This window comes from Manacus vitellinus, unplaced genomic scaffold, assembly GCF_001715985.3.
Source record: "Manacus vitellinus isolate BGI_N305 unplaced genomic scaffold, ASM171598v3 scaffold_15_pilon, whole genome shotgun sequence".
Classification (NCBI taxonomy): domain Eukaryota; kingdom Metazoa; phylum Chordata; class Aves; order Passeriformes; family Pipridae; genus Manacus; species Manacus vitellinus.
Window position 1 is genome coordinate 3,787,638 of NW_021939122.1, and position 27,611 is coordinate 3,815,248.

Consider the following 27,611-nt stretch of genomic DNA (forward strand, 5'->3'; position numbering starts at 1 on the left):
GCCCGTGATAAGACACGTCCACTATTGTACTGATGCTGTGCATGCCTGTCCCTTCCAAGGGAGCCCTTCCATACAACAAACACTGCTTAGTGTCACTACAAGTGAGTTTCCAGAAATTTATGCTTATTTCTTTCCTCTCCAACCCTCTTATCCTGAAACAGCAAAAGTACTAACATAACTTTTTATGGCTGCTGTATGACCTCATAGCACACGGTAGCACATATCTCTTAAACAAAATATCAATTGAAGCTGATGTTAAATACAGTGTTTTGTTCAATTGATTTAAAATAGATTCCTAAAAGAGCTGCAGCTTTTAACAGACAAACTAAGCTTGTCTCTGAAGCATAAGGAAAAGCGAAGCAGCTTTTAACTAATCTCAAGTTTCTGAAGACTTCAAGTCCCTGCTGAAAGGCCTCTTATTTTCTTTCTCCCTTTAATTCACAAACACACAGAGAGCAATAAGGCACAGTAATGACATCTAGAGTTCAATCCCGAGGAAGCATCAGTGAAGGGCCCAAAATCACAGCAAATGAGGAATGCCTGGGAATGCTGTTGTATCCACCCCACATATTCCTTCTAACTTTCTCTAGCTCCAAAACTAGACAAGCTCTCTCTCTACCTTAGTTGGTGGCTGCTCCACTTTGAGATCTGGAGGGTTGGCCAGTAGGTCCCTGGCAAGCTCTACAGTTAAGCGGCAAGCTTCATTACTGTATCCATGTGCATACAGGGCCTCTGCACAGGCAAACAGGATCTGCAAGAAAGAACAGATGGTCACATGCAAACCACACTGCCCCGGCCTGCAGTTAGCCTGCTCAAATCCACTTGTCACAAAGACTGCAAACACAATTCCTGATTAACGTCAGCAGCAGGTGTTCTCAGAGCCCTCCTTGCCTGCACCTTCCCCACCACTCCTTGAAGCACTTCCCTAAACCACCCTTTCTTCCGTGATTAAGTCTCATCCTCTCTCCACGTGCTATAAGAGATCAGAGAATAACTCAAAAAAACCCTAAAACCCAAACTGACTGACTATAAATATTTCATAGAATCATAGAATATTCTGACTTTGAAGGGACCCAGCAGGATCACCAAAGTCCAACTCCTGGCCCTATGCAGGAGACCCCCAGAATCACACAATGTGCCCGAGAGCGTTGTCCAAATGCTGCTTAACTCTGTCAGACTTGGGGAACTCTGTCACTTCCCTGGGGAATCTACTCCAGTGCCTGACCACCATCTGGGTGAAGAATCTAATGGGTGAAGAATCCTAGTATCTAAACCTGCCCTGACACAACTTCATGCCATTTCCATTCAGTTGTTTGCTCATACAGGTGCAAGCTCTAAACATATTTTGTGATTATAGGAATTTGACACAGTCTATTTAGACTGCCTCTCCTTTTCAGAGAATTTCTGCTTACATGGTGGGCTTTAAATTTTTCTTGCTAAGCATGTCTCAGTCTTACTCATTTTTAATTCCAGCTCAATTTTGCTGTTTCCAAGAACATAAAAAAGCACATTACATAAAAAGCACACACAGTTTTGTCTATGTCTGTAAATCCTGGAGTGTGAGATGGGACTAGCTAAAACTGAGACACAATTGCAGTTAGCACAGAAACAGGGAGTCAAGCTTGTGGGAAACAGATATATGCTACCACTGCCTTAAGAATGTAGATACTTTATGACACAATGGGTTATGAGGACATTATAATTAAGCACTTTAACAACATGGTGGGTTAAGTGTGACTGCTAAGAGGGTGGTGAGATCATGATTTATATAATACAGAAAACCACAAAACAGTGTTTTGAACTAGATTCAGCTCACCTCCATCCGGTTCTCTTGCTCCAGAGGCTTTATACCAGCAAATATATCCTGTTCCTCTTCATTTCCCCCTTCAGCTTTGTCATCATCTTCCTTGGCTACCTCTTGTGGATTCAGATAGTACACCTGGTAATCATCTTCCTCTTCTCCATCATCCCCTCCCCCCACTGCACCATTCTCTCCCACTTCTTCTGGCTTCAGGCTCACACCACCAGTGTTCTCATCTGCAGAAGGCAGGTCATCATCACCACTGCCCATCTCCCCCACAGGATCCTTGGGCGATTTCTTGGCCATGGAACTGCTCCTGACAGTGGGCTCAGGTCCCTCAGAGAAGTACACCCCACCATCCTCCTCAAAGGCATCCCTGTAGCTCCTGCTCAGTGGGCTTTCTGTGAAACTAAAGGTGTTGCTGGCTTCCGCCCCGAGCGCCAAGCTGCTGTCATCCAGGCTCATCTCTGCCAAGTCTGGCTCCAGAGAACTGTCTTCACTGCTCATGCGGCGTTTCCCACTATGTTTACTGGTCAAACCTTTGCTCACTGGCAACTTTGCTTTGCCCACTGCAGTCTTATACACAGTTTTATCCCCTTCTGCTGAGAGTCGTCTCAGAACCCTCTGTGGTGTTTCAGAGACAACTTTCCGCTTTCCAGTAAGTTCCTTTGGACGAACTGCTGGCTCCTGGGGAGAGGGCCGCAGCCTGTCCCCAGGCTGCAGACATGGTCCCCCGGGTTCCTGCCCATGGGTTCTACCAGCCTCACAGGCAGTTTCTGAACACTGCAACCGGCAGCTCCTGTGCTGGATGGCCTTTACCCAACAGAATGAGTTCTTCTTGTCAGTGCTGCTATATGTAATCCCAGGAATGGGATAAGCTTCCTCCCAGTTGAAGTAACAGGCTTCCACAGCTGGCTTGAAACCTTGGAAGAGCTTCTCCAGTGATTTCTTGTGCTGACCCCTCTTAACATTATCTATGACTTTCAGCTGCCACTGTCTGAGCTGTGAGCAAAGGTCCCTGCGCCTAAGAGAAGTAAGAGGATAGGTTAGGAAGCAGACACAAAAAGGACCTGCAACAAATTACTACTTAACACACAGAACACCTCCTTCCTTTGGCCAGAAACATCTTCTGCTGAATTAAGTACAGGCAGCAGTAGTAAGAAGACAGGCTGAAAAAAGCAAACAGGTATATTAACAACCAAGTCCTAGACAGGTCCATAATACGGAAACAAAATGTGAACACTACCAACATGAAAGTACAATACAAACTGCAAGGTTTAAAATTAAATACTGTCTGCCCTGTTTGCTTATCTGCCCTAAATAAGGTGTTAGAGATGTGAGCCTCAGCAGCCTGAGACCAGTGAGTACCATGGGGAATTGTTCTTGGAAACACCCATGAAACAGTTTGCAGCAGCTGTGAAACTACACTGTGAATAATTCTAGTCAAGACATTCACAAGTAGAACTTACACAGCGTATGCAGGAAAGCATGCTGACAGATAGGACCCCCTAATCTGCCTCCCAGACACTTACCTACCTCTTTACCCTGATGTGCCCATACAGAGCCCAACAATTTAATTTAGACAGCAGCAGGCTGTCCTCAGGAGAATAAACTGTTGTAAAACATAGGCACAGAACAAGTAAGACAACAATAATTGATGTTCAAATAACTTTGAGGAAGAATCAAGTTGGTAGGTCTATATAGCCTTAAATTACATAGCAGTTAGTCCCATGCCCCATATTGCTAAGGGAAGAACAAAACAGTTCTGCATTTCCCAGCTCTAAACCTCACATAGGGCCTAGGCACATGAGCAAAATAGTCTAAATGGATTGATGATCTAATCCAAAGAGAGGAAAAGACACTTCTAGAAATTTCACCAGGTGTCTCAATCAACCGCCAGTTTGTTTCTGCCACAGATTTCAGACATCTGAGGTACAATTCCAACACTTCAATCAAAGAACAAAATAAAAAATTTAAAAAATGGGGTGCCCCAATTTAGGTGCAAAGGGTATTAGGACAAAAGGGACTAAACAAAATGGACTAGTTATATTTGTCCACTCGAGAAATTAATTAACAAGGGACCAGACCAGTAGGGCTTAATCAATGAGAAGATTTTCAGAAGGAAAAAGAAGGAGTGGGAACTACTCGGGAAAGGTAACATAAGGATGAGAGCCTGCAAAGTCTCCTTATGATTCACTGCAAAGTATAGGAAGGAAAAGTAGAAGAGGGTTCTTCTTGGAGACTATTCAAAAACCGAGAGAATAGGTAATCAAGCCAGAGCATTTCAATTATTCATTAGCTCAAGTAGGAGATCAGAGCAAATTTGAACTGTGTCAAATAACACAAATTAGAATATACATAGCACAGCTTCATACTTTATTAATGGCCAAAATCTTTTATGTTTTTTCTATGTGATTTGATTGATGTTTGAGTTTATTTTAAGTCTCATTCCCCGTTTCCTACAGTTTTTGATTTGTCTTCAACTCCTATATTTAGCTACTTCATATTGTAAAGTGTACACGACAGAAACTGCATCCATTTTAGTGTCCTTGATGTACCTTACATAGGTAGGGCATTTTATTAATGTTACACAACAATTCACAGAAAGCAAATCCTGTTAATGTGTAATTGTATTGAAAATACCATCCTGTTTTCATTTGTTCTGAGAAACTTTTCCTGAAAATTTATAGCATATTAAACTAATCAAATATATTTTACACACCACACTTTGTAGACAAGATGCACAAAACAAATTATTGCAATGTCAACCACAGTATCTCAATATGAGCTCTCAATTCCTCTCCTGCTATTCAACTGGTGCTAAATAAAGATGGCAGTGATTCACCAAGGCACAATATGGTTTAGAAATCTGCAGAAGCCACACAATTTTTTCTCAGACAATTGGAAACACTGAAAATCATACACTGGTGACACTGTTTACCAATGCACTGCAGAGAATAAACTCCCTCAGAGTTTTCATCTTGAAACACACAACAGTGAATGACTGGGCTAAACAGAAATCCATTAAGCTGCTGAATGGTTAAATATAGAAGTCATTAAAATTAATTGGTAGCTGGTGCTATCACTCAAACAAATGTTCTCCACTGGGACATGACAATGTAGAATTGCACCCATACGTAAAAGAGGAGTCTCGGAAAACAAATCATTCAAACTACTTGATCTTGCTAAAACTAAGCAGCAATAGCAATTAAAGTAATTACAGTGCTCTGAACCTTACATAGCACATAGTCCAGAAGGACTAATGGTTGAACAGGTAATGAGGTAATGATACAAACACAAGAAATCTACAGGATGAAACTCTTGAGTGTGCTTGAGTATCACAGAAATTAAAAAGAGACCAAATCTGATTCTGGGGCTCACCTCTGTGGACTAATAGTTGGGTCGAGGACAGCCAGCCTCCAAAGAACCACCATCTCATCACACATACTTGCACAAGCATGAGCAGCCACTTCTGACTGGCCATTGCTGCGTCCTGTGTGCCCACTGGCGCTGCTGTGTGACGCAGACGTTCGCACACTGTACCACCAGCCGGTTATCTGCAGGAGAAACACCTCAGTACAGCTGTGTTGTGGCCAACATCTCACCCTCTGTTCTCACTTAACCTCATAATCACAAGGAAATGGGATCTGTGGTTAGTACCATGTTTTCTTTTGACTCCAAAATAACTACAATCATTAGTATTGGTTTGTGAGAACTAAGGGCCTCAAAACTTCCCTGGTTAGAAGGCACATGCTCAAAGAACAAAACACTCACAGGAGGTTCACTTAGAGGCCTTCACACTTGGAGGGAAAAAGGGAACAAACGTGATAAATAAAGCATTCCCTTTTTCCTGATCAAAGTTGAGGTATGTGATGGAGCAACAAGGAAACTTACACAGCAATTTATATTACAGACTGAGATCAGTGTCCTGAACTGTCAAAGGAAACCTTTTTCCTAATATTATTTTAAAAAATATAAAAAGATTTACTACTTAAATGCACTGAAAGGTATCTTCCACAAAGATGACAAAAGAATCAGAGATTCTATCACACAACATATATGTTCAGATTTTATCAAAGTGACAGCTCATATGTGACATCCTTCGTTTAAAAAAACAACCCACAACATTAAAATAAATCACCTTCATTGGGCAAAAATCGAATCAAATATGCTGAACAAAAGAAATCAGACTCTACATATTCATGCCAGAAGGACTGAGGCATTTGGGGAATACAGTGTTATCAGGACATAATTAAATCAGAGCAAGAGCAAACTGTGTCATCATTTTAGCGTGGAGAAACACATGCCCATAATGCATACAGACTATTAAAAGAATTGCATTCGATTGTATAGATGCATAGCACACCAGTCACTGGCTCTGCCCTGGTTCCCCAGAATTTCCCCCTGCTCCACAGCAAAGAGGTTTGAATACCTGCTCATAGTTGAGACACTGGTCAGTCAGAATCTCCAGCAAAGGAGCTGCATTGCTATCCCGTCTCTTAAACATCTCCCGCACAATGGAAAGCAAGTTCCAGATTCCTTCAGGTTCTCTTCCTCGCAGGGGACGCAGGAGACAGGCCCACTCAGCAGCAGCTGGTGGCTCCGTGGAAGACAGATACATTGAATTCACATCACTGCAGGTAAAACAGAAGAACAAGGATGAGAAAAAATTAAATCAAGCACAGTCATATAAAATCCTGAGTAAAATCTACATGCAGAAATACATTTGCCCCTCCAATGGGACAGATATGCATAACCTAAAAGACTGAATGCATAATGAGCCTAAGAACACCACACAAGCAAAATACTGTGCAAATACAGTCTGTTCTACTGAAATAACACTAGACAGGCTATGAAGTTCAGAAGAGTGACTGTGAAACTGAGGATCCTTCAGCCCAAGTCATCACATAAGCCTACAGGCTATATGGTGAATGGAGCTTACAGATTACATGAATATCACATTTTACCTTTAATGGGAAACAGTTTACCTGAAAACGACAGGAGAGGGTCCACAGAATTTATGAAGGGTTTTCTTTATGTTGTCACTCAGAGTAGATTCATCTAAGTACCAGGTGCTTTGATCTGATGCAGAGGGTCCAGCAGTGGGATCTTACGAAAGAAAAACACAGGTACAGTTTGCAGGCCTTGAATATATTTTACTCTGTATGTTCAACTACAGAGTTTACAGGGAGTACACAGGCAGTGCTACTCAGTTTATTTCACCTGTTGCTGAACACCCAACTCAGAATTACCTTAAAATGCTACCATAACGTTACCTTCAGCGCTGACAACGCTAAATTAGGAGATATGTCTGGCATGCTGAAAGGCAGCACTACAACCTGTGAGATCAGGAGAAATTCATGGACTGTGCCAACAGAACCCTCACCAAGTTCATTGAGAAAAGTGTACATTTCTGTATCTGGGACAGAAAACCCCATGCACCAGTACAGATGGAAAACCAAATGGTTGAGTAGCTGATAGGGTTTGGTGATTATGGCAGATGCCAACCTCAACAAAAATCAATGGCAAACTTTAACTGAAAACACAAAACAGAAAAAAAGATCTGCAAACTGGGCTATATTAAAAAAAGCACAGTTAGCAGACTTAAGGAACTTAGTTCATCCCCTCTACCTGGCACTGGTCAAGTTATATCTGGGATATTGTATCCATTTTTGGGTCTCCCAGTCCAGAAATGATGCTGAGAAACCAGACAGTGTAGGGAAGTGATTGTCCCCCTGTACTTGGCACTGGTGAGGCTGTACCTTGAGTACTGTGTCCAGTTCTGGGCCCCTCAGTTCAGGAAAGACATTGTGGTGCTGGAGTGAGTCCATAGATGGGCAACAGATCTGGGGAATGGTGTATAGGGTAAGTCCAATGAGGAGCAACTGAGGGAGCTGGGGTTGTTTAGCCTGGAGAAGAGGAGGCTCAGGGGAGATCCTATCACTCTCTACAACTACCTGAAAGGAGGTTGTAGCCAGGTGGGGGTTGGCCTCTTCTCCCAGGCAACCAGCGACAGGACAGAGGACACAGCCACAAGCTGCACCAGGTGAGGTTTAGGTTGGACATTAGGAGGAATTTCTTCACAGAAAGAGTGATTAACCATTGGAATGGGCTGCCCAGGAAGATGGAGTCACTGCCCCTGAAGGTGTTTAAGAAAAGACTGCACATGGCACTTAGTGCCATGGCCTAGTTGACAAGGTGATGTTTCGTTAGAGGTTGGACTTGATGATCTGAGTCTTTTCCAACTTAACTGATTCTGTGATCTAGTGAAAGGGGTATCAAGATAGTTGGGGGCACAGAGCACATGACCTATGAGATCAGACTGAGGAAGATGGGTTAATTTCATCTAAAATAGAGAGGGTCAGAGTGATCATTAATCAAAAACATAATGCAGACAAACTCTTCTTTGTATTAGAAGAGGATAAAAAAAGGGTATTCATACAGGACACTAGGAAAAAATTCTTGACCAAAAGAGTAATGCAGCACTAAAACAGGAATACTCCAATATCTCTGGTAACCAAGACTTAGCTAAACTAGCCCAAGTCACAGCTAACCCAATCTAGTGTTGCAAACAGTCCTGTTTCAAGTAGGAATTTGGAGAGGTCCCCTCTAATCAACATTTCCAGGAGTCTATAATTAACACCGAATTATAAAGAAAAACACTTTGTTAGAAAGGTGCATTGCCTGATGCTCCCTTCCTCTGTCAACATTCTGAGGCATCCATTACACCAGCAATTGCCTGTACTCATCCCTTTTCCTAATCTTCACCTGCAATTCAAGCTACAAGGTAACAGATCAGTTCAGAAACCTGAAGCAGTGCAAATACATCCACAGTAATCTGTAACACAGATTACTGAAATAAGACACATTAGTTACCTGGGGCTCCACACACTGTGTTGATGGCAGTAGACTGAGAAGATAGCAGCTCATCCAGCAAGCGCTGAGCTGTTGGAAGAATCTGAAAACACGAAGTAGACTTTCAATATACACAGTATTTCTTATCCTGATACACCCAGCTAAAGATCATTACTGATCACTCAGGTAATTTCAGAAGTATCGAACACACGGTGCTACGTTTTCAGAAAGGACGACAGAGGGTGCTAAAGATCACACGATGGCAACCAGCTGTCACACCTCTCCTTTCTCAAAGCCAAGACCTATGCGCGGCTCACTTTCTGCAGTCACACTCTTAAGTAAACAAAAGCATCACAGATTACTAGTGCCTTTCTCATTTCTTGAGGAATAAGAGCCCACAAAGAATGATACTGTAGCTAATTTTGAGAAGTAGGTAGGGAAGTCACTGTTGTCAAGGTCACCGCTTTCCTGCACTTAGAAAGTTCTTTATTTCTTGTTCCTAAATCATTTCTCTAAAACCCAAGCTAATGGAAGCAAGGGAGCAAACTATAAAATACATCCACACATAACTTTTTGGGCAGACTTCAGCCTATTTACCATCCTGTTAGCAAAGGGACTCAACAATAAGCTAAAGCAATTTCAGCATTAAACTAATCACAGCTTCTGGACAGCTCAGAGCATAAGCAGAGAAGGTTCACACCTGACTGTAAAATCCTGTGTAGATATACCCTTAACATGCTATTCTTGAAAGAAAAATGCACAATAGAAAGAGCTTTTTCCCAAACTAGATCTTGTCTGCACCTGTAGATCCATTTAGCCTTTAGCATGTACACTTACAACAGGTAAATTTTTAATCCATATAGTTTGGATTTAAACGACTTGGAACAGAATATCTGACAACCCTCGCCTTTCTCCACACATCAGCTGAGGTAAAGCAAGTGACCTATATTTGCAAATAATACAGATCCATCTCAAACAAATGGAAGATAAAATGCTTCAGAAGGATATTTTACATTTTAATCACCTGAAGAAACACACTCAGCATTAAGCTATTCTTGTACCTCTTTTCCACTACTACATATTTTAAGACATCACAAAGCAGAAAAGTCAAAGGTCTAGGCAATATCACACCTTAAGGTTGAAGTATCAGCGACCTGCAGTGACTCTCCTTCAGGCATTTTTGCCAAGATTTTCATATTTAATAGGAATAGGAGTTCTGGCTTCATAGGGGGAAACAGTTTTTGGGCAAAGAACTAGGTAAGCTGCTCAGAATCACTGTCATTAGCTACACTAAACAGTTTCTACAGAGATTTTGAAAACCATCTTACCTAGCTGCATTTCTACAGACTACTATCCCCCTACACTTGAAAGTAATTATATTACCGTACGATGTCCACAAACTGGAAATAAAGATAAAATAGAATCATGTGTACAGCCTACTCTAATTCTACATCATGTAGTCAAAATATGGTGTCCCAAGGTATCAGAGTATCTATCTCCACCCAGAAATCTTGAAGACAGGGAATAAGACTGTTGGAAGAGTTTTGGGGTGTGCCTTGCCTTTTTCAAAGGAATTACACATGGGTTAAGACATATCTGCCAATAAAACCCAAACTTTTCTGTTGGGCAGCATCCATCAGATGATGTGGCAAATAGCAAAAATTAATTAATTCAGATGTTCCTGGTGCACAGCTGGTACACATGACCAAAGGAAAAATAAATCTTGCAGAAAGGAGCAGACACAAAATATTTGAAAGCATACTATTGACATGCCATTCAGGAAACAGCTACCACCACTACTAGCCTTTCAAAGCTCTCCTCCATTAAGCACTAGACTATGTGACATTAAGGTCAGAGTCTTTACCCAGAGAAGAAAAGCTTTGCCTGTTACATAATGCAGCAAAAATCACATGCCATTGGTGCTCATCTCTCAGCAACAAAAAAGCAGTATTTTTATTTCAGTTTCATATCATACAATTCCTCTATTTCTTCTCATAAGAAGATTAGTATTTCTGTAGGAAATTTAGAGGACATTTTAGAAATAGAATGTCTTAGTGTCCCAAGCACAGCACCATAATATGAATTTTAGGCACATGCTGACAGTAATCTAACTCCTACTTAGGAGGAGTGCATTATGAATGCACTACTGAAATGTGACAGATACCCATGCAGGTCAGTTTTTCTCAATCTCCTTTAGCTGAACTTAGCATTAAAAAGCTGCCAGGCCCTTATATTTTTAAAGCAGACATTTCACAATCACTTGGGTATTCCTGTGCATTTTGTGCAAACATTTTAGGCAGATGATATTAATGACCTGACCTTGAACAACACAGATATTTAAGGAGTAAGACAGCAGACTTTGCCTTTGACAAACAAGAGTTCATGTCCATTACTTTCCAAATGATTCCTACGAATCACCAAGAAGCCACACTGGGGGAAGTCGAAAGGTCACCAGTTGGGTGCATTAGAAAGTGCCCATTTAAGACATATACAATACCTTCCCTGGGCAGTCTTCTCCATTTAGCTAATCAAATACACAAAAAAAGAAACAACCTGATTAGGGCTGACCTAAGTTTTCCACAATCATGCATTTATTTATTGTGTTTGATCTTCCACAAGCTCAGCACATATTCATGCTGATATGAATAGCCACCACTCTGTCCTTTTAAGACACTTCTAATCTTTTACTTGGCAACAGACAATTGTCAAATAACAGAACAGCAGACCTGAAAAGAGCAAGAATTGAATGCCTTCCCAGCAGCTCAAATTGAATTGCACGACTGGTTATCTTGCAACAAAAGACATCATATAAATTGACCCAGAATAAAGATAACTGAATTTAACAAAAATTCAGTCACATCAGTTGTCTCCACTTACCTGTTGTGGAAGTTCACTGATTAGGTACTGAGCAAATTTTTGCAATTGGTCTCTCTGTAGTCGAGACAAAGACTCAGAAACAGGTGCTCGTAAGCATACTGCAGATGCCTGAAGAAAGAAAAGGAGATACAAACCACCATTAACAGGGCAGACTTAACAAAGCTGTGTCCACCAAAAGGATAAAGTGTCATGAACAGTAGCTATGTTGATGCATATCATGCTTGGTCTTGATAGCCAATTTTTTTTTTCCTCTCTGAAATTAAGTGGTGTGTTGCAGATAAGATGCAAACAAGCTGTTTTGGCTTCATAAAAGCTGTTTTTAAGAGTTTTTTTTCAAGGAAACTGCTTTAACAGCTGTGCTTAAGATCTGTTGTTGCTAGCAATTGCACAAATACTGGCAGAGATTTCACAAACAAACCTCTAAAATAGGACATTATTCCTTAAGCTTCTGGCAAACCAACCAGCTCTGTCGGAGACTGTTTCACAGAATCACAACCACCTCATTTTTTAATTCAGTATTAAAATCGATCTCTTCCCATATCTAAAAACAACTTAGATTAAAAAAAACCACCATCACTAGTTTCTTTCTTTTTCACTTTATAGAACAAAAATGCCCTACTTAAAATTTAAACTGCAAACAGGCAAGAGTAGTTTGATATTTCTGATATTGTCTTGTCTACATAGAGCAATATACCACAGCTCTTAAATTGCTAATGTCAGCAGGGAGTTTATGCAAACATGGAAATCCTTTCACTATCATTTTTCAGGTAAAGAAAGGATTGGAAGGAAAAGAATGATTTTTTTCTTACACAGGGTCCAAACTTCCCAACTGTAAATAATATAAATGAAAATTTGTTTTTTATCATCACTCTCCATACCCACCTTTTAAAACTCAAACTAATAATTCAAGGCAGAACCCAATTTTTTGCCAACTCTCTAGTCCTAAGTACAGAAAGTATACTGATATTCTGATGATTTCACAAGAGTATCAATTTAAGCCAATTACAACTGTCCATTGTGAAACATTAAGCTTCAGCAGGTTATTAGCACTTATTTAAGAATATGGAGTTTTATAGCATGTTAGCTATAAAATGTTCTGTGACAGCAGAAAATCTCTTCCTTTCAATCACCAAAGCCTAATCCTTCCTTAAGACAGAGGAAATTAAACTGTATGCAAGATTGAACCCTCAACTGGTGTATTTCATGTTGATTCTACACATTTTCAACTGAATTTGGTTGGGTATAAAACGCCTACTTTTTGCTCTATAGAAGGCCACACAGAGTAAAAGAGGTGAAATAAAAACCTAACATAAACTTAGCTGACTGCTTGAAATCTACAAGTCAAAATTACACTTACCTGCCAGTATGTGTTAAAATGAGGCAGTGAACATAAAGGCCAACAGTGATGAAAATTACTTTCCTTCTGCACTCTGATCAAACAACGTAAAGAGCGAGCTTTCAAATCCCATACATACAAACACTTTTTTTAAAAGACTAACTATTGGTGACCTTTCACTCTTTGCAGAGATGAAGAAGGACTGAGTAATTCTAGCACTTAAATGAGAAACAGGAAGGGGCCAAAAAGCAATCTGCACATTATCAAAGGACATTCTGCAGTTTAGAGCCTCAGACAATTCACTCTGCAGACCACAACTGTGAGCGCGTATTTACACAATCTGTAACCAAAAGGAGTGCCAAAAACAGCTTTCCTAAAGAGAATGTGTGTTGCATAAAGCTGTAACTGAGGAGAGACTCAGAGAAGATGCCCGGGGGAGAGCAGAGGTGTTCCCAGGCCTACGTTGTGGATGCGGAAGAGGCAGAGCGCCACGACGTGAGCACACCACTTGGCCCCGGCCCCGCAGGTGCAGCTGCACGACGTGATCCGGCACCGGTCAAACATCACCGCCACGTTGTACGCGCCCTTGGGCGGCACCATCTGCGGGGGCACCACGGTGGCGCTCAGATGGAAACCTGCAACATTCAAAAGTCCAGAGTTACTCTTTGGGTGCTTGGGAAACAGATTCAGCTAGCACGGAAATTTAGGTATATGCCATTTAAACATTGAAACACATCTAGGCAACAACATCCATTTCAGATGGACATGGATCTAGAGTTGCCAGCACTTGTTTCTTCCCAAACAGCTACAGCTGAATATTAGTATAGAAGCATAATGTGTTATAAGAGGTTCCAAAATACCAGCTTTTAATACATTAATTTATTTATTTCTATTACTATTTAACAGAGAAAAGCAGAACTGGATGAAGCCATCACTGAAAAGTGTTGGGTTTTGTTCACAGAGTCAAAGCTAGACTGTACATATTTTAGACATGACTTCTGTGCTAACTCTGGCAACAGTGCAGAACAGGCATTATTTTCAAACAAGTTCAGAATTATTTCCAAGTCAATCAACTTCCACAATTTTGCAGTTAACTAAAGAAGGCAGCACTTAACCTGAACACTTAGTTTCACTTTGTGGCTTCAGAAACTACCCATTTCTCATAAATTATGCACCTCCTTGCAATTTTCTTAATATCCCATGTTTATAAATCATCTACTCAGAAAACAGAAAACCCTCTTGCTTAGACTAAAATCAATGGAAAAGGAAATTTCAGAAATAACACTTGAATGAATCCAGCCCCATTATTCAGTGATCATAAATGAATAAATTATGGATCTCATCTCAGGCAGGATGACAAAGGACTTTGTCAAAGCTTAGCTTTGTGTAAACTCACATACAGTGCATAGCAGTTGTACTCATAATGCAGCTTCCTGTGGAGACAATGCTCATCCAGGAGCACACATACAAGCAGAAAAAGGCATCAGTATCAAAGTGATAAGCAAACTTCATTCCAACAGTCTACCTTAAGTGAAAACGTGGCTTGGGATAGCTGACTGAAATAGTTTCTCCATCATCAGGACAAGGAAGTACATTATAATTCCACACTACTAAGTTTTTATAATCATATTGTGATATCCTAATACTCATAGTGTTCAGGAGTGCACGTGACATACTAACTTAATTCCATTTAAAACAATGTGCATCATTTCCTCCTCAAAATATGATCCCCGTACCAACACAAACTTGCTCTTACCTTGCTTAACCTTTCTATCTCTCCTGTTCACCAGAATTCAAATCCTCTTCCTGATGTGGGTGATTATTTTGATTAGTACACATAATGCCACCCAAATTCTTCAGCCATTTTAGCAATTGGAACAGAATCAAAACAAAAGAAGGCATTCACACAAAATTACTGCACTGCCTATTACTCGATACAGTTTGAATTTATGTTCCACACTTGGATAATACAACCCAAACATTTCAGCTAGTCCTTCTGTTATACTAAAAGCATTTCAGACTAATGCCCTGATTTTCACATAAGCAAATTAAGCATTTCACAAGGTGGAATTGCAGCAATTCTGTTTCACTGCGAAAAAGAAGCATTCTCAAGGTGTTAGAGAAGGCCGGATCACAGTTGTACGTTCTTATCAAGCTCCTACCACGACATTCTTTTTTGTATATGAAGACAGTTAACTGATAATGCAATGACAGAAGAACACTTATAAAAAGTGACAAAATTTAAGGGCTTTTGCATGACATATCACAAGCTTCAACTCAATCTGTAGCTTGATGAACCCGTCTGACACTCTCACTGCTAATGGATGTTTACGGGATGACACAGGTAACCACAACAGGACAGAAATCTGAATTATAACTAAGGGTTTCTTTTACCAGGAAAAATTAAAAAAAATCACAGAATCTTTGAGGTTGGAAAAGACCTCTAAGATCCCCGACTCCAAGTGTTAATCTGGCAGTACCACGTTCACCCTTAAACCATGTCTCCAAGTGCTACATCCACGTGTTTTTTTAACGCTTCCAGGGATGATGACTCCATCGCTTCCCTGGACAGTTTGTTCCAATGCCTGACCACCCTTTCAGTGAAGAAATTTTTCATAATATCCAATCTAAACCACCCCTGGTGCAACTCCCCTCCAGTTTTTACCCAGTAAACAGTGTACCCATTCAAGCCATGAGCAATCAGTCTCTCCAAGAGAATGCTGTGGGAGACAGTGTCAGAGGCTTCACTAAAGTCCAGGTAAACAACAGGCACAGCCTTTCCCTCATCCACTAAGCAGGTCACCTTGTTATAGGAGATCAGGTTCGTCGGGCAGGACCTGCCTTTCATAAACCCAAGCTGGCTGGGCCTGATCCCCTGCTGTTCTGCATGTGCAGTGTGATGGCACTCAAGATCATCTGCTCTATGACCTTCCCTGGCACTGAGGTCAGTCTCACAGGCCTGTAGTTCCCCAAATCCTCCTTCCACCCCTTCTTATAGATGGGCTTTACATTTGCTAACAGGCTGTCACTTGGGACCTCTCTGGTTAACCAGGACTGCTGGTAAATGATGCAGAGTGGCTTCGTGAGCTCTTCCAACAGCTCCCCCGGTACCCTTGGGTGGATCCCATCAGGCCCCATGGATTTGTGTGGGTCTATGTAGTACAGCAGGTCACTGACCATTTCCTCCTGGATCACAGGGGCTTCATTCTGCTCCCCATCTCTGTCTTCCAGCTCAGGGGGCTGGGTACCCTAAGGACAGCTGGTCTTGCTATTAGAGAGGCAAAGAAGGCATTAAGCACCTCAGCCTTTTCCTCATTCTTTAATCCTGTGTTTCCTCTGCACCCAATAAAGAATGGAGATTCTCCTTAGCCTTCTTTCTTTTGTTCCTCATGTATTTGTAAAAACATTTTTGTTGTCCTTAATGCCAGTAGCATTCTAGCTGGGCTTTAGCCCTTCTAATTTTCTCCCTGCATAAACTCACAACACTCATAGCATCTCCTCCTGAGATGCCTGCCTCTTCTTCCAAAGGGGAGAAACACATGGTTTGACGAAATGTAAAAGCTGGAAATACTCAACTGCTGCCTAGACTAGAACCTGCAAAATAGAGATGACTTCTTTTTCAGTCCAAAGGCCATCCTTCTCACTGCTCTAACCCTGAAACTTAATCTTCCAGGAAAAGTATCCAAGTGAAAGGTATGCTTTCCAATGTTAAAATCCATTTTTCAGAATTTTTGCTGCATCAATGTCTTTTGCTTTTAGTATTTATTTTACCATAAAACTCATTTATCATGATATTTCAGGTCTGTTTAATAATTTTCTGAGGTCCTATTAGTCCTCATGATTTCAGGTGCTAATGCACAGGTTGTAAATACCCCTATCTACTCAGTAAGCAACTTGAATGAACAAGATCTAAGCGACCTATGAGACAACAGTACCCTCCTAAGAATACTGCTTGCAATATATATTCCAAGCTTTCTTCATCACTATTTGGTAGTTCTGATGCCCCTACAACAATGACAGCAAACACACCTCTGTTTAGAATTTAAGAACTTCTCTAGCCTTCACAAGGCTAACAGAAGCAGGAAAACAGGAGCTGAACAAAAGCTTTTAGACAGGAAGTAAAGCAAGGCAATTTTGGACATTTGTGTGTTTTAAACCAAGATAGGAGAACCTCTAAAAAGTGGAGACAGAAACACTACTCAAGGAAATGCAAAGTTAGAATCCAAACTGAACCTGCTGCTGCCTTCCTCAGCTGATAAAAAGAAATTAAGACTATGATAGAAAAAAAGTCCCTGAAATCTACAACACACCTGTTATCAAACAGCAATAATGTCTCCAGTGCAACAACATGGGTATGTGGCTGCTACAAAGTGAACATGCAGCAGAAGGTGTATAAAAGCCAATTCTGTGTGTATATACAATAGAACACTGTAAAAAAGCAGGGGTTTAGAATGTAGTGAAGAGGCACTACTGTTCAGAAATTACAGATATGGATATGCATGTGAACAAAATGCCTATGATTAATCACTTATGTTTAAAAAATAATCTTAAACTGCAAAGGGAAATGGGACAAAAAGAGCATAAAACACATGTCAAGCTTTGTCCTATTGATCACAATATCACAATGCACTGCTCAATCCCCCTCCAAATCAAATCCCATCTCAAGGGCTGCTTCATTTCCTGTGTTTCTTTTCCCCTTTGTCAGTATATGAAACTCAAAACTGCAACCACACACTTTAAAATCATTTGGACTAGAAAACTGAAAATATATCCACCCCACCTGTGCTTCTGGGCTGCTATTCATGGAAAAAAACCCCCACCTTTCATTAGATACAGTTCCTCTACTAAGGAGGAAGAATGTTCCTGTTTAAACAAAGTTGCTTCCTTCCCTTCCACATATATAATCCTTTGCCAAGAAGCCCAGTTGCTGTATGTGTACTTGAGAACTTTCTCCCCCATATCACTCACCACCTCCTCTTTTTCCCTACTCCTCCTCCCCCAAGCACAGGTTTTGCATTAATATTCCCAGCCTTTGTTCATTTACATTGCTTTACACCTCCTCGCCTTTTTAAGGTATTACTGAAACAAGTTCTGACCACAGCCTTATTACTGTCTATTAAATATTCTGCTCTTTTCCACTGTGGAAGTCCCAGGAATTACTGAATTTCAGCCAGCTGCATTTTAACTCATTTTCTCTTTCTCAAACATTTGGCTTCCTGAAGTTTAGCAGATGCCTTAAAGGCCTCTCTCAGCATTTCAGTCCTGACACTGGGAGATTATGAATGCCGCCAAAAGTCAGTTTAATCCTATTTTGCTCAATCTCCAAACTGATGTTGATGTTCCAAAACTATTATCTGGTCTCACTGACAACTGAATCTTTAGTATGAGGAATCACTTCCATACCCAAGAATTCCTGCTACTATTGTTACAGTAGAGAGTAGACCAGGTAAAATCCTTTCAGATGCTTCACCCTATATTCAGGTAACAGTTTATCAGTCTCTTGCAATTTGCATATCTTAATGGCTATCTCCTTCTCTTTTTGTTGTCCCCAAAACTTTATAGTACCTGCCCCTTTCATTCCCTTTCTGAGGGTTCTTTACCTAAATTTATTCATTTCACTGATCACTGAGGTTTAAATGTTACTGGTGCTATTAAGTGAACAGGCTCATAGAAGTCTATCACTCATCACAAGAAAACATGGGAAATTTCCCAAATTTCCTCCTTAACATTATAGAGTTTTTAATATTATAATTTTTCTTATTACAACCAGGCTCAGTTCTCACATGCCAATTAATATTTTAATTCTGAAGCTTACATTTGCAGAAAAAAAATCTGATTGGACTGACATGGCCCACCTTGATATACTAGTATCTTTATTTCAAATAATGCCTTCCTGCCAAACAGCTGTCACTGAAAACGCTAGCTCAATGTTCTTCATTGCTTCAAAGGATTTAATGAAAAATCCTGAGTCCAATTCTTTCTATAAGATAAGATTAGCTTCTATAGCCATAAAACACAAAAAGAACAAGATAAGGTAGGAGAAGCTATAAACCCGCTGTCCAACAACAGGGATTTCCGCCTGCCAAAATACTACATTGAGTAACTGTACTACTAATACAACTCTTTTGCTGCAAGAATAATTAAACCTTGCAAACCTCCTCTGTGCCACACATGCACTTCAGGCAAGGCATTCATTTGATTAGACAAACAGAAGGTCAAGTTCTCTTTAAGAATGAGGAATTTAAGCATTATGGAGACAAAGGCTTCCTATGTAGTTTTTTGCAAAATGCAGATTAGGGATCTTTCACAATATTCCTCGCCTTTCAGTCGGTTTCACAGCTGAGCTGACTGAGATCAAAATAAACACAGCATTTAGCTCAAGACATTACAAAGAATACATTTGGCAGGGAGTTTAAGCTGGGATGCCAGAAAAACTTGTTTTGAGACACAATCACAGCACTGCTGTCCCACTGCAGATATGATTTTGGGAATCTGAAGTATCTAGAGACGTGGAGTTGCAGTGTTCTTACCTATCTGGAGAGGGTCTTTGACAGCCCTCACCCGGAACAGCTGCTCCCCTCGCTGGAACTCATCTGCACTGCCATTTGCCAAACAGGAGTACAATCTGTGAGAGAGAAACAAAACATGTCAGGGTAGGTCTGGGTTTGAGAAACTTCATAGTATTATCCTTTTTGCTGACATGGCTTTTGAAAAATCTTTACTATCTTTAATATGAAGTCCAGCTTTCTTCTGCCATTTCCACATTACAATTCAACCACAAAAATCATTAGTCTCTTCTTAACTAGCCTTGTGTAAAAGCCACTGGCATTTTTAGGAATTACAACCCAAGGCTCTGAAATACAAACTCATTCATAGACTAAAATCAAGATTTTATATACAGTATAATTCAAGGTCTAATGTTAGCATGCCACAGTAAAAACTCCTTCTAGTTAATTACCTGAGTGCTCATGTGAGTATTTTTTACACCTGTGCTCATCAGAATAATGAGCATATACAACCAGCTGGCTGGCTCTGTTCCCTCACAGGTGATCTTACATCAGCACTTCTGGCATTACCCCCCCATCTGACACTGGAACCTCAGACAAATGTATCCAAGAACTTTCAGGAGGATTCTTTCTAAAAGAGTATAATATCACTACTTTGCAACAAAATTCTGAATGCACAGTCACATCAATAGGCCTCCTATAGCATAAAAGCTTCAGCAAAGTTTGGAAAAAGATCTAAAAGCACAGAGTTTTTGACTTTGTACTCACACAATTCATGTGGAAACATAAGAAATACAGTCATCTGACTGTATCCACTGATTACAGATGTACTTAGCAAATTCTGGTTCTCCTGATTACACCAACAAAAGGCCTCCAGAGCACACTGAGCCAGCCCTCCATGGCAATTTCTGAGCCCAGTTAAAGCTCTAACTCCAGCAACAGATTCAAACTGGAACAATCATTTTGTAAGACTAACAAAAGGACAAAACTCTACAAACTAGTTACCATTAGGCAAATTAAAGGGTGCATTTATTCTGCTATAATTTTCACACAGAACCTGGACATGTACATGCTTTTCCTGGGACACATGCAGGGCAGCTCACCCCAAAATAAAACCCAGTATCACAGTATATCACACAGTAAACTATCCATGAATTACAAAAGGCACACAGGAACTGCAGAAGCACCAAATATATGGGACATCAAATGGACAACAATTCTCCTCTAGTGAATGGAACCTCTTCTTAAGCACCAATGAAACAGAAATAGTATTCATTACCTGATATCTTCCTCATTTTCTGGGAAACTCCAGAAGGCAATTCGAAGTTGCAGTTGCTCAGGCACTGGAGGATAAACTTTCTCCACCACCTCGAATGGAATGTGAAATGCAACCTGTTTTGCAGACAGTTCCACCAATGGGATCACCAGCCCATCTAGCAAGACAAGAAACAAAATGCAATGAACCACTCAGACAACAAAACCCATGAGAGGCTAAAGAGAGCTCTAAAGGGAGCTCTTCCATTTCCTCTCTTGTCTCATCAAGTTCAAGACCATTTTTGACAGTAAAAGGCAGCACAGAAATCTTCTGGAGAATTTCCTCTCAACTTTATCTTTGTTTCCACCCCCTTAGGGCAGGGGCACACATTCCTAAAAACAAAGTCCTTGGCCAAAAGAGCTTCATTAGCCTAGCAGACTCAAACTTTGTTGCCTGACAAAACTGGCACAGTTTAACAAGACTTAAGGTAACCAAATATTTTTCATGCACTTCTGTTAGAATGTGGCAGCAACGTCCTGTGAATTCCAAGAGATTACACAAAGAACTATTACAGTGTATATGCATAAGAAGCAATGCAAAGGTTCTCCAGGAAACTTTAGTACTGACTTTTTTGTCGACATTCGGTATTCACCTATTTACAAGTTTTTAATTTCAATTAGCATTTGTTGGTTTATACCCTTCACCACACTCACCTTTCATATGATATCTGTCTTTATATTCCAAGTTCTTTACAGAAGCAACTGGGAATTCACATGTTAATGCAGTGGTGAGCCCATGAGGATCCTAACTGAAGGCACCGAGAGCTTTATAGAAATACATTTAACCATCACCTTTCTACAAAACTAACTCCACTTCTTATGTTTTTAAGTGCAGATGAAGATTGCTTATCATCAGGTTATGGAAGTCTTATGTTTCCGCTTTGCTCTGACCCAGATTACTCTTACACAAAATGCCAAACTTGTCTTATCTGTAAGTACCTCACTGCTTTACTGAGATCACTTCTTGATCCATCACTACAGCAGCCTTGGTTTCCCCCATCCCCCTCACCCCATCTTCCAAACCCTGTTGCCAAGAGCCTCATTAATTCAGTTTCAGATATTCAATGTTATGTTTCTTTGCCTCCCAAACCAGTTTCTAAAACATCACTGGAAGCCAGAATGTAAACCAATCTGGCCCTCAGCTTTCTGTCCCCATCGGCCTCCAGGCAAGACATCAAAGGAAAATTTAAGCCCTGATGTCAGTAAGCGCTTCCTCACCCTCTGCCTAGAGACACCCTCCAGTCCCAACAGCTGGGAAAGAGACAGGAGAGGAGATGGCTTTGAAAGTGCATGCACACAGCAAAGCAGCCAAAGTCTCCCCCAGTACTGCAGACCTGTCAAATGAAGGATTATATAAATATGGAAAGAAAACAGTTTTCAAACATTCACATTTATGATTATTGCAGTGAAATTAGATTCATTAGCCAGCACTCCCTTCTCCCATATAGAATCAGTCTTTCATTATCAGGGTTGTTTCTCCATCACCAGTGACTTCTACTCTATGTTATAGACCCAGCCTCTGGTTTACAGTGCTATAACCCAATTCACAAATGTGAGAGAAGCAGATTGTAAAATGAACAACAATGGAAAAACGGAGCACCCCTTTCCCTACAGCTATCAGATAAACTTTTTGGCAGAAAAGTCATCTCATTTCCACTTCTGACAACCAGAACAGGTGTAAAGCTTTCATCAAGTCACTAAAGAAATGTACTACTTTTAATTAGTCATTTAAAAAAAGTATTGTTTTTAATTAGTGCAACATAGTTAAATTCAGTATAATTCCTGCTGCTACAACAGTAGTAGATACCACAGAAAGCCCAAACTGAGGCACATTCATACTTGAAATTACTCTGATCAATGAAATGAGAGGTATTTCTTGTGGTTTAAACTGCACCTCTTGTATACAAGTACTTTATTCAAGTCTTTCAATACACAGTACTAGAAAAGAAATTACACCTAAACAACCTCTACAAATTACAAGACTCAAAAAAGACTTCAGTCCTGAGATAAACACCTGCACATTTCTCTAAGAGCTGCAAGCCTGCAGCTTGGATGATGTTCCTTTTTACAAGGATTTGGTGCTGGGTATGAAGGTTAGATTAGAAATGCTGAAGACAGACTAAGTTGACAAAAAAGCAGCAAAGAAAACCACATTCTGCTTATTATTTTATCAGTACACCTTATTTTACTTTACTGTTGTGATGGACAAGGACATGCATACAATCTAAGTCTCAATGGTACCAGTAGAGTAGTACCTGTACCACTACTAGGAGTAGTAGTACGAATATTGTGATCACCCTCCAACCTCTCCATTACATAGTGTGGCTGTTCTCTTTCCAGCTAACTAAACTAGCTCAAGAAAAACACTTGAACAAGTCATACAGAAATTACCTCTCCTGAGGAAACATTTCTTCCAAGAGGGAAGACAACATGAGCCCACCTCATCTGCTCCAGCACAAGTCTGGCACAAGTCAGCCAGCTTGATTTTCCCAGTAAAACACTGTGAACTAAGGTAACAGGCTGCCTTTGCACTGAACTCATTCACTGGTCCATCAGCTGTACTGTGTCAGTAGTAACCAGCAGAAGACAGGTGGCCAATTATCTGGCATATCATAACCCACAGTCAGACATTCAGAGCACACAACTTAGACATCTTCAGAATAAGGCGAAAGCAGTAAAACCTAGTGGACAAAAACCCAATCATCTTACCTATAAGTTCATGCATCTTTTTAAAATCCTGAATTTTCTCCAAGGAAAGAAACATGCAAAAAATGTAGAAAATAACTGAGAAGTAGAAAACAATTTTTCAATCCTACTTTAAGGGTGAGTGAATTCACAGTGGGTAACTTGGTACATAATGTAAATGCTAAAATTAAGAAGTTCAACTGCCCTAAGTTTCAAGGGGGTTGTCCTCTATGCAAGCCAAGGTGAGACCCTTATCTAGAGTATCACTCAGAGCATTAGAGGGTGTTTTTCCACTGGACCTCTTGTAAAGTCAGCTGGACAGTCCTACTTAGGTGCTTAAACTAGACTTTGAATACTCTCATTTGAGTCCTAAACAAAGAGAGATCCATTCAAAAGTTTATCTCTAGATACACAAACCTAGGGTTGGTGGATTCATACCCACCTGTATCAAAAGTCACAATCAATAAAACAGACAAAAGGTATTCTCAGGTTCTATAATAAATACTGTTAGGAAGAAAAAAAAAAAAAAGGAAGTCTGCTAAAAAAGTAAAGGAGAAACCATCTCGGCTGTTGCTCAGAAAGCAAAGATAGGTACAGGAGGGAAGACTGCAAATGTAATATTAAAAAAATCATACAGCAGTGAAATCAAAGATGTAATACAAAGTTGACAAATACACAAAATGAATCTACCCAAGGAAGAAGATAATTTTAAATTGTGGAGGAAAACTAGCAAGAATCACTGTTTGTTCTTCAGAAGCAGACATCATGACCCAAGCAGAACAAAGGACACATTTCAAGTCCTGGAAGAATAAAGTCACAAGCAAAGCATAAGCAACCTCAAACAATTCCCACTTACAGGTTAAAAGACTAGCAAAACCCAGGTCAGGAAGGGATTTTTAGAGGCCATCTAATCTATATCTCCTACCTAAGAAGCAGGATCAAGCATATCTCAACCATTCTGAATTCTGAATTACCTCATCTATTTACTGCCACACAGAACATGCAGCTTTGATGAGGGCTATCCTGCCCTTTTTGCTACTATTTTATGTGAATTACAGGTTTGATTTTTACAGCCATTTTATAACAGTTAAAATTTTAACATAGATCTAATTGTTCCTGTGGAACAACAATAATGAAAAACCCTGACCCTAAAACAGCCAACACAAGCTATGTACACAAACATGCATTCTCACCAGTGGAAACAACTTCTATGCTTCTCTTCCCTGAAAAGCATTTCCATGCTTTTCAAGGCTCCATCCACAAGTCACATGAACTTTAGTTCCCACTTCAAAGAGTCATTAAAAGCAGAACTGATTTAATGGGTCACAGACACACCACCACCAGTTGGTTTTCTATCACATTAACATTTTGCCCAGGTAGGTCCCAGCTTACAAAGTGAAGAAAAAGAGAACATCTTCATAAGTGTTGAACTACCATCCTTGCAGCCTCTGTAAGCAGTACAGGTACACCTGTGTTCACTTGCTGCTTTGTGCTTTTCAAGCACAGTCGTGTGAGATGGGCAGCAAATACCCACCATACAATCTCCCAGACTGCAGACAACACTCATAAAAAAATACAGCAGATCTATAATGCACTGGGACATAATACATAGAAATGATGGAATATCAAGAGCATCCTTGAGTAATCTTGGGATTACAATCTTGGGAGTAAATCAGACTAAGCACACTGATGTGTAAGCTTCATGATGCAGTCACAAACAGGACAGCTGTTTTCAAAGAGTCAAAGGAAAAGTTCTCCACCTAACTAAAAGAGATATTGCAGCTACTCTGTGCCTGTAAGACTTGGAACATATGAAGTACTGAACCACAACCACCAGGCTCCAGAAGGAAACGAAATACTTAACAAAAAATGCAACTGAAATAGCTAACATAATTTTAAACATACAAAGAAGAGAGAGGTAACATATAAGCACTTAAAACAATACAAGTATTTACCTTTAAACTACCCACATCAAAATGGGTTAAAGTTAGGGGAGAGAGGATTTGGGATAAAAGAGTGCAACTAAATTGAGCAGCATGAGAAACTTCCATTGTATAAGCTCACAGATGAACTGCTGGAGCAGCTCTGAAGCTATGCCATATAGCAAAAGAAAGATTAGCTAGACATATGCCAAGAGAAGACTACCTAATGAAGTGCATTAGATAATAAAAAAAAAACTCACTTCAAGATGCCCTTTGTCAGGCCTGTGTTCTGATTCTTATAATTAAGAATTAATTTCCCTTCAAAAGATCATCACTCTCTTGGTTGTAAATGATCTTTTCAAATCACACAGCTGGTCTCAGTGGTGTTCCAAGTGAACACATACACACACACATCACAGATTGCTTCAGCCCAACTGGAGCTGCTGGGGGCTCTTACAGCAGCCCAGCAGACATGCCAAGTACTTACCAGGCACCACGAATGAACTTTCATGTTCCAAACACAAGAGAACAAACTCAACTGGCAAGCCAAGTGGTGAAGACCCCAAGACTGAACCAAGACCCTGCAACATCAGAACCTGACAGCTGAACAGACACAGGGAGCTGCATCTGCACCCAGTCGTAGTCCAGCCTGACCACATGCAGGATGAAGCACCTGAAAAGCTGAAGACACACTGCAATATTCAAATGCTGACTCCCAGCTGTCTTCAATTAGCTCTGTCTTCAATTCCCCTGCTTCAGCTAATAACCCCATGCCATTTTATACAAAGGGAAAAAACCCACAATGTTCCTTATAAAGAAAACCAAGAAAACCACAGTATTGCTAAAAAGTAGAAGTTTATTTTTCTTTCACAGATTAAGCAAACTGATGTGAAGATACAGGTTCCTGATGCCCCAACCATTCAGGAGTGTCAAACGTAAGAAAATGAGCAAATCCTTGACACTGGAATACTTGCTGTAGCAAGTTATAATAAAGTTACAGCTATTTGTTTCTCAGGTGCTACCCACTCCAAACCAAGTCCCTGCAAAACACCTCAGCATTCACAAGCCAGCTGCAACAACAAATGGAGAACAGTAGCCTCTGGTGGAATTCATTTGTGTGAGTTTTTCACATGCTGTGACAGACCAAGAGGGTTAGACAAGACAAGAACAGGGATCAAGTGATGGGGTAGCATGCTACAAACGCTGCTGCAGATTGACTGTTAATCAAGCTCACTCAGAAAACAGACCCAAGGGAACATTCTGACTTTAGGGTTCCTTTGGTTTTGTTTTTTCTCAGTGTTTCTGTACTTTTAAAACATTCACATACTCGTAACAAGCAGGTGCAACTAAGCAGATGATCTAGCAAAACCAGCAACAACAGGGCAGTGTAATGCAACCTCAAGTATTTCAGGCAGATAGCCACAAGAAAATCTCTAAAATGGCTTTCTCCAATAGGCTTCTATGGCAGGATGATATTCTCACCACGTAAGAATAAAAATACTCATATACACACACACACTTTTTTTAATAACTGAAAACAGAGCCCTACAGAGAACTAAGTGATCAACAAATCAGCAAAATGCTCCAGAGAACAAAGTATGAATCATTAGTACATTGATTTGTTCACAGGATAAAGGAAAAAAACAAAAAAACAAAAAAAACAAACACCTATCAGGATTGTTTGTTTTTATTTTTCTGTCTATGCAATTCACTTGTTAAATTTGCACATTACCCTTCTTACTGCCTGTAAACAGTGCAGAACTCTCAACCAAAAGTCTTGGGGTTTTTTTAAATTTAGAAACCAATCTTCTTCTCTTGTTTGCTGTTTTCTTCCTCCTCGTTCACTGCTACTACCCCCATAAGCTTACTAAGAGTACTAAAACCCTAATGGGATCTGTGCTTACAAAATGTTCTTATACCTCTTTTTCCTCAACTAGAGTTATACAACTCTATCTGATCACATAAACATTTTGCAGCAGCGAAATGACACTGAAAATAATGTCAACGAGTAGCAAATGCAGATATCAGACCACGCTGAAAGCAAAAAGAAGAATTTGGGGGAGGCCTACATCAGCCCTAAGCCACAGAATGACATTTTTATGTACAAAACAGTTGAGAAGACGAATAAGCAACATAATTTTTTCATTAGCATTTACTGGATAAGACTGATGAGATTCATAGCCACAAACCATTAAAAATACACATCCCAGATGGGCAGATTATGGTCCAGAACTAGAAACCTCACACTTAACTGACAAACTGCAGCAACTATTACTACACAAATTCCGTTACAACCATCACGACATTTTAAGAAT

General features: G+C 40.2%; 1 protein-coding gene across 2 annotated transcripts in view; it reads right to left on the reverse strand.

Annotated features, from left to right (window-relative positions):
• The window catches only part of ZSWIM8 (zinc finger SWIM-type containing 8), a 57,261-nt gene that overhangs the window by 17,654 nt on the left and 11,996 nt on the right, over positions 1 to 27,611 (reverse strand). For both annotated transcript variants that reach the window (XM_029958581.1, XM_029958580.1), the window contains exons 2-11: positions 20,655 to 20,808; positions 19,400 to 19,494; positions 13,332 to 13,504; positions 11,534 to 11,641; positions 8,678 to 8,759; positions 6,790 to 6,910; positions 6,234 to 6,435; positions 5,183 to 5,358; positions 1,817 to 2,825; positions 620 to 751 (exon numbers count right to left, since the gene is read on the reverse strand). In XM_029958581.1, coding sequence (XP_029814441.1) covers positions 620 to 751; positions 1,817 to 2,825; positions 5,183 to 5,358; positions 6,234 to 6,435; positions 6,790 to 6,910; positions 8,678 to 8,759; positions 11,534 to 11,641; positions 13,332 to 13,504; positions 19,400 to 19,494; positions 20,655 to 20,808 — 2,252 coding nt within the window. The remainder of the gene's footprint in view (positions 1 to 619; positions 752 to 1,816; positions 2,826 to 5,182; positions 5,359 to 6,233; positions 6,436 to 6,789; positions 6,911 to 8,677; positions 8,760 to 11,533; positions 11,642 to 13,331; positions 13,505 to 19,399; positions 19,495 to 20,654; positions 20,809 to 27,611) is intronic.